General features: G+C 46.7%; 1 protein-coding gene and 1 non-coding gene across 2 annotated transcripts in view; both read right to left on the bottom strand.

Moving 5' to 3' along the window:
* The window catches only part of LOC138959768 (low-density lipoprotein receptor-related protein 2-like), a 139,481-nt gene that overhangs the window by 56,036 nt on the left and 67,238 nt on the right, over positions 1 to 16,207 (bottom strand). The window contains exons 30-39 of the mRNA XM_070331376.1: positions 15,975 to 16,100; positions 14,276 to 14,439; positions 13,630 to 13,883; positions 5,710 to 5,890; positions 5,012 to 5,240; positions 3,691 to 3,819; positions 2,653 to 2,754; positions 2,047 to 2,250; positions 1,333 to 1,468; positions 585 to 756 (exon numbers count right to left, since the gene is read on the bottom strand). Of these exons, the coding sequence (XP_070187477.1) occupies positions 585 to 756; positions 1,333 to 1,468; positions 2,047 to 2,250; positions 2,653 to 2,754; positions 3,691 to 3,819; positions 5,012 to 5,240; positions 5,710 to 5,890; positions 13,630 to 13,883; positions 14,276 to 14,439; positions 15,975 to 16,100 (1,697 nt within the window). The remainder of the gene's footprint in view (positions 1 to 584; positions 757 to 1,332; positions 1,469 to 2,046; positions 2,251 to 2,652; positions 2,755 to 3,690; positions 3,820 to 5,011; positions 5,241 to 5,709; positions 5,891 to 13,629; positions 13,884 to 14,275; positions 14,440 to 15,974; positions 16,101 to 16,207) is intronic.
* Positions 11,175 to 11,293, bottom strand: LOC138960515 (5S ribosomal RNA). Its single transcript, XR_011453996.1, has one exon. It is a non-coding gene; the product is annotated as a 5S ribosomal RNA (ribosomal RNA).

Genomic DNA, 16,207 nt, shown 5'->3' on the forward strand with positions numbered 1-16,207 from the left:
CAACAACAACAACAACAACAACAACAACAACAACAACAACAACAACAACAACAACAACAACAACAACAACAACAACAACAACAACAACAACAGCCTAACTGAAGCTTTTAGAAGTATTACTGAAATATAAGCTCATGTTTAAATACTCTGAATCAAAGTGGTCATGCAATAAATGCCAACTGCGCTTAACAACTCTTTCTTATGATCCTCTCTCTTTCTCTATTGCATTTGGAAACAATTGATCGTGGAATATTTACTACACAGATACAAACTAACACACACATATACAGAGACAGACAGACATAGACAATATGGGCACATGAAAACACACACACACACACACACACACACACACACACACAAACAGCTCATCAACTTGTGTTAGCTGCCACACTCACTTGCAGCCTTGCACTCCAAGCCTTTCTTGTCCTTTCAAAGAATCCTTTATCACACACACACACACACACACACACACACACACACACACACACACACACACACACACACACACACACACATACATGCACACACACACACACACACACACACACACACTGAAACAAGACACACAATGTTGAAATTACCTGTATGGCATCCACTACAGAATCAATCCAGTAAACATCATGGGTGGTGAAGTCAATGGCAATGGCGCGAGGCAAGCTAATGCCAGTTTGGACCAGCACTGTACGATTTGAGCCGTCCAGCAGTGACCGCTCTATCTTGGCTGTCTGACCCATGTCAGCCCAGTACAGGTACCTGCGCAACATTGAATAACTCAACACTTCAGTTTGGTATTAAAGTCAAGAGAGTCAGGGGGAAAATCATCATGTGTACTCTTTGTTCATCGCTATTTATCAAATTCGCAGCTTTTTATATTCAGTCAATATTTTTCATATCCTCACATATGTTTTTTGTGGGTTTCTTTTTTTCTTTGCTTTCTCGATAAAAAAATAACATTTGACGACATCATATCCGACTTTAAACAAAAGTTGAGGCGCACCGTGTTGGTTTCTTTTTGCGAAACCAGTCTGCGCTGTCTCCGTCGAAGGGTTTCGGCCAGCCCAGGACTTGGTAAAAACAAATCCACTACCAGTCTGTGTTCAGGTTAATTCTATTAGGCCGACAGACTGAATAGATGTTTAGATATCCAGCAAGTTGTTTCTACTTCAGGCAGTATTGGAACTTTCTGTCATTTCAATTACAGACAGCACACTTTTTGGATACTGCGTCTACAGTTCATATCCTCTGTAACTTTTAACACGTAGTTCAACTAAAAGCCTTAAAAAAGGGAGGAGGAAGATGGTCTATGAATAGAAGAGAACAGAAGAGAACCTTTTGATTGGGTTGACTGCAATGCTGGCAGGAGAGCCCTGAGATTCTCGCACAATCACTTTCCTCTTGGTGCCATCCAATCGCGCCACCTCGATAAACACCTCCACGTCAAAGGAGTTGGTGAAGTAAATGTTGCCTGAAAAAACAACCCATATCATTGATAGTAACAAGGCAGGAATGAGCAGTCAAAATTGTTTGAAACGGTTACCTGAAGATGGATTCATAATCGTAACACTTGGGTGTTGTTTTTCTTTCATTTCTTATTATAATCGTAACGACTGCTGCGCAAAACATTTTGATAAGAACAGTAAACCATGGTGCACAGTGGGCAGAGTTGACGTTTGTGTTTACAACCACACTACAACAGATTTCTCCCTACGCCAAAAAACACCAAGGAAGCTTTGTGACAAACGGAGATAATCACTTTCAGAAAAATCAGAGAATCCTGTACACTGGACCCCTCTTTAAGACACCCCCCCCCCCCCTCCCCCCCCTTCCCCCCCCCCCCCCCCACCCTGATTTAAGACTCCCTCCCTTATAAGACCCTGATTTCTCAGATTTTCTCTTCATAACCTCTGCAAATTATTTACCCACATTCTAAGACTCCCTTTTTTTTAAGACCTAATTTTCTCAGATTTCTTGAGGTCTTAAAAAAAGAGTTCCACTCTACACAAGCAGGAGAAGAACCAGTAAAATAATGAAAGCACCAAGTACCTGCAATCCAGTCAATGCTCAGTCCTCGGATGCTGTGTGTGCCGATGCCAGACGTGATGATGGCTTGGAAGGCGCTGCCATCCGGTTTGATGCGGTAAATTCCACCTGCCAGCGCACTGGCGGCAGATGCAGGCCCCTGGCGGGAGTCAACCCAGTAGATGTAACGGCCATCCATGTACACATCAATGTCTGTGGTCGATCGAGCTGTATGAAGAAAAATTCAAGCAAGCAACATGAAATTCTGGGCATTATCTACACCTCAGTTGTAGATTAAATGTGAAAGGTTTATTATATTTATACCTCACACAAATCTATACCAGTAAACATGTTTTTGAAAGTAAGAAGATCTTTACATATATAGTCTTATCAGCAGAAAATAATTTCAAATTCAACAGGCAAGCACTGAGAACTGCTTCTTGGTTTCAACAAGAGCTTATTCCAAAATTGCCAACAAAATAATGTTATGATCAAACGGAGCACAACAAGTAAAACATTATAGTCTTGCTCTAGAGTACTGCTCTGTGCATGCAAAGTCAACGAGCTTTATTGTCATCAAAAAAATAAACAGGCCACACATTCTATGCAGTGCAAGCAAATAATGCAAACCTTTGCCTGCAATGGGTATCATGGCCTCATCAGCGTCTCTGCGTTGGAATCCAAAGCCACGAATCACAGACTGCATGGAGATCACCAGGAAAGATGTCATGGCTGGAAAAAAGGTGAAATCCGTCACCAAGAGAAACAGAGAAAACACATTTACGCTTCAAAAGCACGCTCACAATCTTTTGTATCACCTTGAAAATGAAGACACATATATATCTGAACACTTCAAAATCCTGGTCATAATATTTTGTATGAAATGTCTTGAAAGTTACAATAAAAAGATGCTTCAGTTCAGTAGGCAATCAAAAGAAAATTACCTTCATAACTTTAGACTTCTTTTCCTCAACAAATCCAAAACTATAGACTAATTCAGGATACAACTCTGTCGGGGTTTTATGGGTTGTGGAAGAGTTGCCTTTTCTTGGAAACACTGAGTCAAGCTACATTGTAGGTCAATCAATAGTGAGCTGGGTGTCTTCACATGTGGTCTCTCAACCTGTGCCCTGAGGGACGCCATCACATCGGCAATGCCAACGGTCAGCTCCGATGAGCATACTTTCAAACGAAATGAGCCTTATATGAAGCAGACAGTGCAGAAAGCACATATTGGAGCTAATCCTCACTGGAATGTTAGTCGTTCGCATGATTTCACTGGCACAGATCGCCGTCACATGCAGACATGCCATTCGCTAGTACATGTAATAGGCAAACAATTTCCCGTGTAGCTCCCCTCAGTGTTACTATTGAAATGCAAAAAAAAGATAAAAATTTGACAGTTATTTCCGGACATCATCCATTCTCAGCAAACATACAAAGAAACAAGAAATCTAGACACAGTCGGGTAATACAAAGAGACAAAACAAGCGAAATGACAAAAAAACGGAGATAGCTGGTATAAGTATGTGTGTAAGTAACTCTTTATAAAATCAAAAAGTAACACCAGGCATAATCTTCTTAGAGAAATGTGGATGCGATGCAGTCAACACAATCACAGACATATTACACACATTAAAAGCATCATACGTGTGCATCAATACAGACCTGTGCATATGTTGTTAGTGAATTTGTATCCAACACTGCAGTCACATGTCTTCCTCTGAACAGCCCCTTTGGGGAGACACAGTTGATCACAGCCTCCGTTGTTGACAGAGCATCCATTTGCTCGGGGATCTGACCAAAAAAACAAATTAAAAACTATGCAGCATGAGACGCAACCATTGACTACGTTTTTTCACCTGTGAAGATGGCAGCACAAACTCTTTAGCAGGCCTGAAAGTGGCGAGTATTTTACTCGCCATGGCAAGTAGAAACATGTATCTGGCAAGTAGAAATGTTTATCTACTCGCCAAATGCGAGTAAAATTGCTGAAACAAATTGTTGGTTTGGCTAGTAAAGTTTGCTCTCTGGCTAGTAAATTTTCCGAATCACTAGCCAAAGGCAAGTACACCATTTGTTGGAATTTGAGGGCTGTTTAGGAGAGACAGCTTGACAATACTGCACAGCAGTACAGTGGAACCCCCCTTTTAAGACCTCAACAAATCTGAGAAAATCAGGTCTAAAACGGGGTTATGAACAGAAAATCTGAGGAGAAAAAAGAGTCTTAAAGGTGGTCGTCTACATTTTTGCTTTTTTTCAATAATCTTATGGTTAGATTTCGATACAAAATTATGTCAAATGATGAATGAACCATGGGGAAAAAAGTTATAGAAAAAAAAATATATGTAAAAAAAGATTTTATTTTTGGGTAGCGTGACTCACGCTTCCAATATTTTGTTTTCTGTTTGCTGAGAACATGTGCTTTGCCTAAAAATACTGACCAATCAAATTCATGTCACTGTGCTTATAGCCACGCCCAAACAAGTGCAGCAACAGTTTGACACTGGAGCGCTGTCCACGCTTTTTTTTAAACGCACGAAATGCACGGGATTTGAGAGGAGTTTTGCGCTTGGCATTTTCCAAATAAGGATATCCTACTATGAGTACTACGCTGGAATACTACAATGAATTTTCAAACGGCTACACTGGCTTCGTCTTTCCTGATCGAAAGGGGGTGTATTGTTGATATTTGTAGATAATAGACTCTGCATTTGAATGGTCAAATGGCGATTTCGGCATAAAAATGTAGACAAGGACCTTTAAAAGGGTGGGAGTCCTAAATTGGGGTTGGTCTTAAAAAGGGGGTTCTAGATAAAGTGATTTCTTTAAATCTAAAAAGGTAACTTTACACGACTTTGACCATCTCAACAAAGTTTCTTTCAAAACGCGTATGCATGCAAACGCATGAACTATCCTCCAAGCTGTTAACCATCTACAGATGAAAACAATAATTGTTTTCTTCACACAAAACAGTAAACCAACCCACCCAAATGCCTGTCGTAGTAGACCTTCAGCCCTTGGATGCCCTTGATATTGCTGCGCAAAACCTGTCCGTTGCGCAAGCTGTTTCTTTCCCTGGATCGGATGATCTGCTCCTGGGTGGCGTCATAGAAGTAGAGGAGGTTGTTGTAGACTGTGATCCCTGTAGGCTGCGTGCCTGCGTTCATGGCAAAGTAGGTGGCTATGCTGATGCCTCGCAGGGGAAACCTCACAATCTGCAATAAAACGAAATAGTTATAGAATAGAGAAACTTCACAATCTGCAATGCTATAGCAGTCAGACATGGACATTAACAATAAGAAAGCCATCAAACTTGAATTAAAAAAGTCCTTAAAAGTTAGCGACTGCATAACACTTGAAAGAAAACGTACAAGACATACAGCAAGTTCACAGAAAGAAGAAAAAGACAAGAAGACATAATGGACTCTAAGCACTGAACAAACTTTGACGTAGTAGACGACAGAGGTGTTGAGAATCCATGTGCATACATGACACAAGGCAAATCCACAAAACTTAGACAAAGCCAAGAAGACACAATGAATATTAAATGCTGAACATATCTTTAAGATGCAGGAGACACTGAGAATCTATGCACATACATAACAGTTTTACACAAGGCGATTCCACAGAGATAATAGGAAGAGCCAAGAAGAAAACACAAAGGACTCTCAACACTAAACGCACCTTGAAGTAGTAGGTGTCAGAGACGTAGAGAATCTGATTGATGGAGTCCAGCGCAAGGTGAGAGGGCTGCCTGAGACTGATGCCCGTCAACATCAGGGGGTGAGCGTTGCTGCCGTCCATGTTGGCCACTGCCACTTTCGGTTCAGTGCCAGGTACACCAGCATCACCAAAGTACATCATGCTGGTGAAATGATGAAAACAATCAGGGTACATCATGCTGGTGAAATGATGAAAACAATCAGGGTACATCATGCTGGTGAAATGATGAAAACAATCAGGGTACATCATGCTGGTGAAATGATGAAAACTGTAAGGCTTCTTTTTAAGCCTACTGTCTATATGATACTTACCGAGACAGTACTATTCTTGCACATTATCTATTATAGGCCGAAAAAATTGGACAAAACGCTGAGTGGGTACAATTATCTCCCATAACCATGCGCCACCGTGGATCCCAAGCACTGTCCGAGTGCTTCCCCCTTACAGGATGTAGGTGGCGCGTCCTCTTTCTTTATGAGCTGCAGACCCTCAAAAAGCCCATAACATATCAAGAGGGGAGGCGGGAGGGAAACTCTAATAGTACTGTCTCGGTAAGTATCATATAGACAGTAGGCTTAAAAAGAAGCCTTACAGTCAATATAACACTTACCTCGACAGTACTATTCTTGCACAGAATACCAGAGTGGTGTGAGGGTGATATGTAGAGTATTAAACTCCTTAATCAAAATCACTTAAATCCAAGGATTAAGATACCCAGGCAATTTTCGAACAGTACTACCATAAAAGAAAATATACCCAAGAAACATACCTTAGACTGACGTGACCATGCTGGCAACCACTGCTGTGTGGTGAACTCAATGTCAAAGTCCAGGCCACTCAAAGCTTGAATACCACTGAGTCTACGGCAAGTGGCTAAAGCGATGAGGAACAATTAGTCTTAAAAATCAGCAACTTGATACTGATGTCTGCCAGGGGTTCAAACTCATTGCTACGCAGGAGTTTGAGGACCAGAAAGACATCCCCCTTGGGAAATGAAACCCGAGGTTTAGACACCGCTGCATTGCTAATACCCGAAAGGACATTAGCGATGAGGGAGGACCTGATCAAGTGTTCAGGTCTGCGACCAGTAGCGGCCGCAATCGTGGAAGCGATGGCAGATCTGTATCCAAGAAGAGTCTTAGAAGAAAGACTCTTCTTTTGATACACTTCCACCAGGAAGTTGGCCAAGTCCTGTGTTGAGGGATAAAGCGGCTTTATCCCCTTGGACAAGGCGAAGGTGGCCCAAGCTCTCCAGCGTAAGTCGTAGAGCTGATTAGTTGATCGCCTCTTAGCGTTCAAGGAAAACTCTACTGAACTCTTGTGCAATCCTAGTGCAAGCAGTTTGGAGCGCACAAGAGCCATGCGGTCAAGCACAAACTCTCTGGACGTGGATGAGGGAGGCATGATCGAGGCTGGAGCAAACCTCCCCCGTCCAGATCCAGAGGTAGAGGGTCTAAGTGGGTGAGACCGCGAAGATCTGGAAACCACGGAGCTGTTGGCCAGTAAGGCGCGACCAAAATCAGTCTTGGTCGTTCCTGCAGATATTTTGCCAGCACCCTCGGAATCAGAGATGTCGGGGGATAGGCGTAAGTATCGAGGAGCCTCCACAAGAGAGTGAATGCGTCCAAGTGGAACGCATTCATGTCTCGAAAGGGGCTGACGTACCTGGGAAGCCGAGCGCTGAATCGAGTTGCGAACAGATCGATCAGAGGACGGTCCCACCTTGCCCACAGACGCTGTAGAACGTTGTGAGCGATGGTCCATTCTGTGGAGAGAACCTGATCCCCCCGACTGAGAATGTCGGCCAGGGCGTTCAGTTTCCCCGGAACGAACTGGACTGACATCCGGACCTGATTGGTCTGGCACCAGAGCAGAATCTCCTCCGCCAACAGGGAGAGGGACCGAGAATTGGTGCCCCCCTGGTGGCGAAGGTAAGCTAAGCATGTGGTGTTGTTGTCCCCGTTGAAAATCAGAGGGGCCAAGGACAGGCCGAATGGGAGGGCCCGAAACTCGAACACTGTGCCCTCCCAAACGAACCGGAGCAGATGTCGGTACCCCGGGGCCACCAGGATGTGGAAGTAAGCATCCTGGAGGTCCCAGACATGGCCCAATCGTTTGGCCGGATGGCCAACCGGACCGACGAAGGGGTTTCCATCTTGAACTTGCACCTGTGAAGGTACAAGTTCAAGGTGGAGAGGTCCAACACCGGCCTGAACCGGCCGTCCTTTTTGGGGACGGTGAACAGGCGGGAGCAGAACCCCGGAGAAGGCTGAGAAAGGGGGTAGACCGCCTTCTTCTCGACCAACGAGTTCACCTCGTCCTGAAGAGCCTGCCATCTGGCAGGGTCTCGAGGAGGGGGGAACGTCCAGGGTAGAGCGGACAATGGAGGTTGTGACGACAGCGGTAGAGAAAACCCCGACCACACCACCCTCAAGAAAAACTGGTTGGAGACCAGTCTGTCCCACATGCCGCGGGCCCGAAAAAGGGAACCGACGGACGAAAGAGGGGCAACTTGAGGGGGCGTCAACATAGGGCCGGGACTCACTGAAAATTCTGCTGGCGGGCAGGCGCAGGCTTGCGACCACCCCCCCTGGTGGTGCTGCTTCCCCTTACCTGTCTGAGCACCCTTCGTCTTGCTTGGGAACGCGACAGGCGCCTAAGAGGAGGAAGAAGGAGGCAGTGAAACTGGCTTCTTCTTCTTCTGAGGCTGGGAGCTGGAGGTGACTGTAGCACTTCTCTTACTCCCCACCGCCGTCGCCGAAGCAGCGAGGCCACCCATCAGAGAATCAGTGTTCCTCTGGCGTGTGGACTCCACCACAGAACGAACAGTGGAAGAAGGCTGAGGAAACGTGTTCCTCAGACTCTTCCTCATATCCGGAGGCACTATAGAAGTAGGCAGAAAATGATCACGGAACAGGGCCAATAAAGTGGACCCGTGTTCCAATGGCCAATTCTGCCGCAGACGTCACGCACGATCGCACGGCATGCACGTCCAGGGTAGAGCGGACAATGGAGGTTGTGACGACAGCGGTAGAGAAAACCCCGACCCCACCACCCTCAAGATAAACTGGTTGGAGAGCAGTCTGCCCCACATGTCGCGGGCCCGAAAAAGGGAACCGACGGACGAAAGAGGGGCAACTTGAGGGGGCGTCAACGTAGGGCCGGGACTCACTGAAAATTCTGCTGGCGGGCAGGCGCAGGCTTGGTGGTGCTGCTTACCCTTACCTGTCTGAGCACCCTTCTTCTTGCGCTTGGGAGCACGAGAAGCCGGGGCCGCAGGGGGGAACGCGACAGGCGCCTGAGAGGAGGAAGAAGGAGGCAGTGAAACTGGCTTCTTCTTCTTCTTCTTCTGAGGCTGGGAGCTGGAGGTGACTGTAGCACTTCTCTTACGCCCCGCCGACGTCGCCGAAGCAGCGAGGCCAACCATCAGAGAATCAGTGTTCCTCTGGCGTGTGGACTCCACCACAGAACGGACAGTGCCCGGATGAAAGAGGGAAGAAGGCTGAGGAAACGTGTTCCTCAGACTCTTCCTCATATCCGGAGGCACTAAAGAAGTAGCCAGAAAATGATCACGGAACAGGGCCAACAAGTGGACCCGTGTTCCAATGGCCAATTCTGCCGCAGTCGTCACGCACGATCGCACGGCATGCAAAGCCCGATCCACTCGAACCGTGTCAAGGACCCGAGTGGAATCGGACTCTGCCCGATCGGGAGGGTCCAACAGTGTGGACAGCGTGCTCATCCATGTCAAGGCCTGTGATTGGGCCTCGATTGTGGAAGAAACGGTGGCCTCAAGATTGTGGAACGAAGCAGATCTCAGTTCCACCTTCTTGACCGAAGGCACCTCCCCAACGAACACATCACCGTCAGCCCCACCCTAAACACTCGAAGTCTGGAAAGGGAGAGTTCGAGAGTCAAAGGGAAAGGGAGGGACGAAACAGATTGGACACGAGGAAACAGTGGAGGTGCGCCTCCCGAAGGAAAGCATGGCACTGAACCCGCGTCCTCCCGAGGAACATAGGTCGCGTTTGCACGTGAATCTGTACTCCTCAGGCGATGTGCTGCCGCTTCCACCGTGGCACTAAGACTAGGGTGGAACGCGAATTGCCGGCGGCCGGATCGTTCATAAAACGAGCCGCCGGCAGACGCGGCGTGAGCCTCCCGCGCCCGGGCCGAAGCGGACTCAAAGGACGAGAGGGCGTCTCAGGGAAGGACGTCCTGAAACTGTTCAAACGTCCTTCTAGCTGTGCGAGGGCGAGCCTCCTGCCTCTCGTCCTCAGACCCCGGGTCCACGTCCTGTGTGTCAACACTAGACGACAGACGCTTAAGAGAGGCATCCGTGACGTCAAGACGCCGCGTGATGTCTGTCATGTACTGTTGGAAAGTACGAAGCATAGCTTCGGAAGTTCCATCAGAAACCAGCAAGGGTAGAGGATCAGTGTTAACCTCAGGGCGACCCTGATCCTCCTCCCTATCGTCCTCCGACTTACTTACGTACCACTGGTCCGGTACCGGACCATCCGAACCTGTAGGTTCGGTCCGGTCCCGTACCATCCGGAGGTCCCGTTCGGTACCGAACCATCCGTACCCACAGAAGTGTTCGGGTGGCTCGGTCCGGACGTGGACATACCGTACCATCCGGACCCGTAGGTCCGGCATGGTCCGGTTCGGTGCCAGACCACCCGGACCAACAGAGGTGGTCGAGTGGTCCGGTCCCGACCGGACCACTGGTCCGGTACCGTACCATCCGGACCCGTAGGTCCGGGGGTCCGGCAAGGGCCAGAGGTACTGTCCCGCACCGGACCTTAGGGTCCGGTACGGTCCTGTACCATGGGTCCCGTCCGGACCAAACCCGGAGGTCAAGTCCAGTCGGGACCCGTGGGTCCGGTTCGATCCCGACCCGTAAGCCTGGAACGTTCCGGACCCTTGGTCCGGACCATCCGTCACCCGAACACCAGACGCTAAGGAATGGCGTGGGGTCAAGACGGTCCGGTCGGAGGTGTCGGTCTGAGCAACAGAAACAATGTTCCCGTCGCTCTGACCATTCGACAGAAGTACCACGTTCTGTCGAACACCTCCACGTCCAGTAACTAGTCGGCCGGAGCGTTTCAAGAGGGACAGCCACCAGTCACACGGACGTCAGAGGGAACCGTAGTAGCAGTGGTCGTAGGCACGAAGCCTGAAACCCCTGCCCCCACAGGACCGCCCTGAACGGGGTCAATTCGCATCCCAACCCCAGCGGGGAGGGAATTCAGAGACCCCGTCATCTCCTCCGATCTCCCCCCCCAGGAGGCCGAAACTACTGTCGAAACAGCAGCAGACGACCCAGCGAGGGAGTTCGGAGGAGGACCCGTGTCCCTCCTGGCTTCCACAGCGGTGGAAACCGAGGAGGGCACAGGAGAGGCACCGGAAAAGGAAGATTTTAATGCCAACTGCACCCGGTGTTCCCAGGCGGTCACCCATCCAAGTACTAACCGGGCCCGACGTTGCTTAACTTCGGTGATCGGACGAGAACCGGTGTTTTCAACGTGGTATGGCCGTTGGCTGTCAAAACCTGAGTCTCTCCAGTGCCCCTAGATCGGATTCACCAACCCCCAAAGAGGGTTGGGAATCGACCTGCCCCCGGATTCGAGCCAGGGAGGAGAAGGAAACCTTCCCCCCCAGGCTTGAAACCGGGAGGAGCTGAAGCCTGAGACTGAGGGCCGGACAACGGCGTCGAAGGGGGGGAAGCCTGTTCCACTGAAGGAGAAGGAGAAAGAAGCTTTTTCTTTCCCCTCGACCTTCCCCGAACCTTCGACGGCGCAGCCCCGCCCGAAGTCCCAGGCTCAAGCCCAGCCTGTTTGAGCAAGCTCGCATTGAGCTTGCTCAAACAGGCTTTCTCCGCCCTCCCTCGCCGCAAACGCAAAGCGTTTGGGGAGGGAGAGTCGGAGCGCCGAAAGGTCCCCTTCTCCGTGCGCAAAACATGACGCTGGGCGCCCGGAGAAGGGTTGCCCCCGGCAGACTCTGGTTCCGTAGAACCAGAGCCCAAAACAGGACGAGACATCCTACCTCGCCCTGTACGTACCCTTAAAGACCGAGAATTAACAAAATTCAAAGAAAATTTAGGTCAATACTCAAGTGAATGCGGCGAAACGAGAAGCAGACGACCGGTCACCACGAAGTAGGACGGGAGGCACGCCGAGTCCGCCACACAACAACGGAGGCACAAGTTGAAGGAAACACAACGTAGCCTCAAGCCAGAAGTGGAATAACACACAATAATCCAACAGGTGATAGTCCACACAGAAAAGAAGCCTCTTAGTCCAAAATAATCCGGGAGCGTAGCAGAAACACAGCCGGTCTGACACGCGCGAAAAAAGAAAGAGGACGCGCCACCTACATCCTGTAAGGGGGAAGCACTCGGACAGTGCTTGGGATCCACGGTGGCGCATGGTTATGGGAGATAATTGTACCCACTCAGCGTTTTGTCCAATTTTTTCGGCCTATAATAGATAATGTGCAAGAATAGTACTGTCGAGGTAAGTGTTATATTGACAATCAGGGTACATCATGCTGGTGAAATTATGAAAACAACCAGGGTACATCATGCTGGTGAAATGATGAAAACAATCAGGGTACATCATGCTGGTGAAATGATGAAAACAATCAGGGTACATCATGCTGGTGAAATGATGAAAACAACCAGGGTACATCATGCTGGTGAAACGATGAAAATAATCAGGGTACATCATGCTAGTGAAACAATGAAAACAACCAGGGTACATCATGCTGGTGAAATTATGAAAACAATCAGGGTACATCATGCTGGTGAAACGATGAAAATAATCAGGGTACATCATGCTGGTGAAATGATGAAAACAGTCAGGGTACATCATGCTGGTGAAATGATGAAAACAGTCGGGGTACATCATGCTGGTGAAATGATGAAAACAACCAGGGTACAGCATGCTGGTGAAATGATGAAAACAATCAGGGTACATCATGCTGGTGAAATGATGAAAACAATCAGGGTACATCATGCTGGTGAAACGATGAAAATAATCAGGGTACATCATGCTAGTGAAACAATGAAAACAACCAGGGTACATCATGCTGGTGAAATTATGAAAACAATCAGGGTACATCATGCTGGTGAAACGATGAAAATAATCAGGGTACATCATGCTGGTGAAATGATGAAAACAGTCAGGGTACATCATGCTGGTGAAATGATGAAAACAGTCGGGGTACATCATGCTGGTGAAATGATGAAAACAACCAGGGTACAGCATGCTGGTGAAATGATGAAAACAATCAGGGTACATCATGCTGGTGAAACGATGACAATAATCAGGGTACATCATGCTGGTGAAATGATGAAAACAACCAGGGTACATCATGCTGGTGAAACGATGAAAACAACAGGGGTACATCATGCTGGTGAAAAGCTGAAAACAGTCATGACCGCGCTGCAAGTAGGAAACCTCAATGCTATACTTTCTGAGCTAAGCACACTGAATCAAAGCCTGCCCTGCCTTCACAGTTGTAAAATGCAGATACCGGTGTAAATGTTTCTGCTTGCAAATGCTTGCTGCAGCAATCCTGACTCCCGTGTGAACTGGTATATATATGCCAGCAAGTTAACACACTAACATCACAGAATAAAGACCAGGTATGTGAAAGTGAGTCAGAGTCATTAACAAAATACATATACTGAAAGTAAACTACAGTTAATCTGCAATCATACAAGTAAATTACAACAAATATGTTGTTAACAAAATATTGCATGAGAAATGTATGACAACATTTAAAACAGTTAAAACAGAAACAATGAAACTGAAGTCAAAGAAAGATGAAAACTGAAAAAGAAAAAAATAAGAAAGAAAAGACCTGAGTCCTTACCCCCTTGCAGGATCAAGAGCGATGGAGATGGGCTGGGCCGGGTCTCGTCGCCTGCCAGAGTTGCTCAGCAGCACTTTGCGATAATGGTTGTCACCGTCCAGACGCATGACCTCAATGAGACCCGCCTGGGCATTGGTCCAGTACAGGTTGCGAGACATCCAATCTACAGCCACAGCACTGGGCATGCCCACGACAGCAGTTGGGACAAACTCGGATGCGTTCCGACCGTTCACCTGAATGCGCCTCAAGCTTCCCTGACAAATGGAAAAAGTAAACAGGCTGGCTTCATTCTGAGGTTGAACTCTAAAAGCCTAGATCTAACACAAACCAATGTTCATAACAAAAATACACAGAACATATTGCCTGCCAAATATTATCATTTCTGTTCTTAATGGAAATAATAAGTTTGTTGATAAAGAATGTAAAATAAGCACATACAAAACTGAAACAAACTGACTGAAAACATTCCGTTTTTAAGGTTCCTTTCGCCAACGTTTTGCATTTCTTTTTTATTTGCATTTATGTCGTTTAAAATACTTATTCAAAGATCTTCACCTGTATCCCTTCTAAACCATACCCACATCAAAATCTAGCATAACTCATCTTGTAAAGTGGTACTCAACATAACGCATCGCCGTTCACTCACATTTATTTTCTCCACATAATAAATGTATCCCTGTGCACTGTCAAAATCAAAGTCCACACCACTTCCGATGGAGGAGACAGGAATAATACCAGCATCATCTTCTCCGCTAATCTTCATGCCAGCGATGAAGTGTGTCTGCATGAACAGCAGCACTTCCGTTGAATCTGGAATATGTAGACAATACCACCGTGTTAGCTCAGTGATGTCTATGCTAGCGACAAATCGCACAAACAATGATATATTAGCCATTGTGGCTTACTGACTAACAAGGTGTCTGTTGAATTTTTGAAAGCACAAGGTGAACATTCCTATCAATCCTCATTGGCTCAAACTAACAAGAAAGTTTGATTGAGACTGCATGTAGTATCACAAATGGTACTCTCTCTTATAGTCTTAGAGTTAGACTGCATATAGTATCACAAATGGTACTCTCTTTTATAGTCTTAGACTGCATGTAGTATCACAAATGGTACTCTCTCTTAGTCTTACTAGTTTTACCATCGTGCCAGAGATAGTGTTATTATATCATGAGCAGAATTGTTTCAACTCAAGTACATAAGTCTTCACGATTAAGCTGTATTAAAGGCACAGTCTTTCCCGGGTAGACAATTGGACTGACCATCTCAGATCTGGACAGGCTTTGCATGGGATAAGACCATCTTTCTACTTGGACACATATCAAAATCAAATGCCTGGGTATGCTATGTACACAAAATATCCTGTTCATAACTTCCGTGAATTTACCTCCATCTTAAGACTAACTCCTGTTTAACCCCTTCACTGCCCACCCCGTATGTAATACGTGGTCATTTTTGGTTTGTCGTACGCCCATAACCGTATCTCGTACGTGGGATTTGTGTCAACAACATTTCAGGACATTTCTGAAAACTAAATGGGAGGTAACCACTGTCCAAGTACTTGTAGGGGTTCTAAACACAGTTCTTTCCCATAGACCGTTCGGATAAGCTACTACCACGTGTTGACAACTCACCACTGTGCCAAGACATGCAGAACCGATCTATTAGTATTCACAATGGCGGCCGAAAGTCGTACCTCAACTCGTAGACCTGTTTTCAAGCGATACAGTGTTCTGGAAGCTCTACAAGAAGTGATTTATGGATTACCACACAGAAGAATACTTTTATGGGCTGTAATGTGAGTACCTGATGTTTGACACCAGTTTTAGCAGTGTTTTGTGTGGTTTTATGTGCTGCAATGTGTGTGTGTGTGTGTAAGTCCGGAAACTGTAATTTTTGACAAAAATGGTCATTATATCAATTTTTACTATAACAATCACAAACAAAGTCCAATGATCATGTCATCCTATAATAGCCAAGGGTATAAGCAAAACACATGCCAAAGATCTAAGAGATATCTCAATAAATGATCGAGCAGTCTTCTTCTTCTTCTGCGTTCGTGGGCTGAAACTCCCACGTACACTCGTGTTTTTTTGCACGAGTGGAATTTTACGTGTATGACCGTTTTTACCCCGCCATTAAGGCAGCCATACGCCGCTTTCGGAGGATGATCGAGCAGTGAACAGATTAGTGAACCTACCGAAGAAAGCGAAATTTTGCCCTGGCGCACAGCAATACCAAAATGCTGTTATACTGTGGCAGTGAAGAGGTTAAGACCTGATTTTCTCAGATTTGTTGGTGGTCCTAAAGCAGAGGTTCCATTGTAGTAAATTCATTCTCACCGTTTATACAGTGGTGCACAGAATCGTCCAACTTCATGCCGATGGGACAGGCGCAAGAGTAACCGTTGGGTTTAGGAGACAGTAGACACAGGTGACTGCACTGTGCATCCTTACAGGGGTTGGAACCTGAAGTGCAAAACAATGACAGGGGAAAAAAGGATTACATTCTGGTTCATGCATCACGTCTCCATTTAAAATGTCAGAAACTTAAACTCAGGTAAATAGTCTTCACT

Source organism: Littorina saxatilis, linkage group LG2 (assembly GCF_037325665.1).
Source record: "Littorina saxatilis isolate snail1 linkage group LG2, US_GU_Lsax_2.0, whole genome shotgun sequence".
NCBI classification, from domain to species: Eukaryota; Metazoa; Mollusca; class Gastropoda; order Littorinimorpha; family Littorinidae; genus Littorina; species Littorina saxatilis.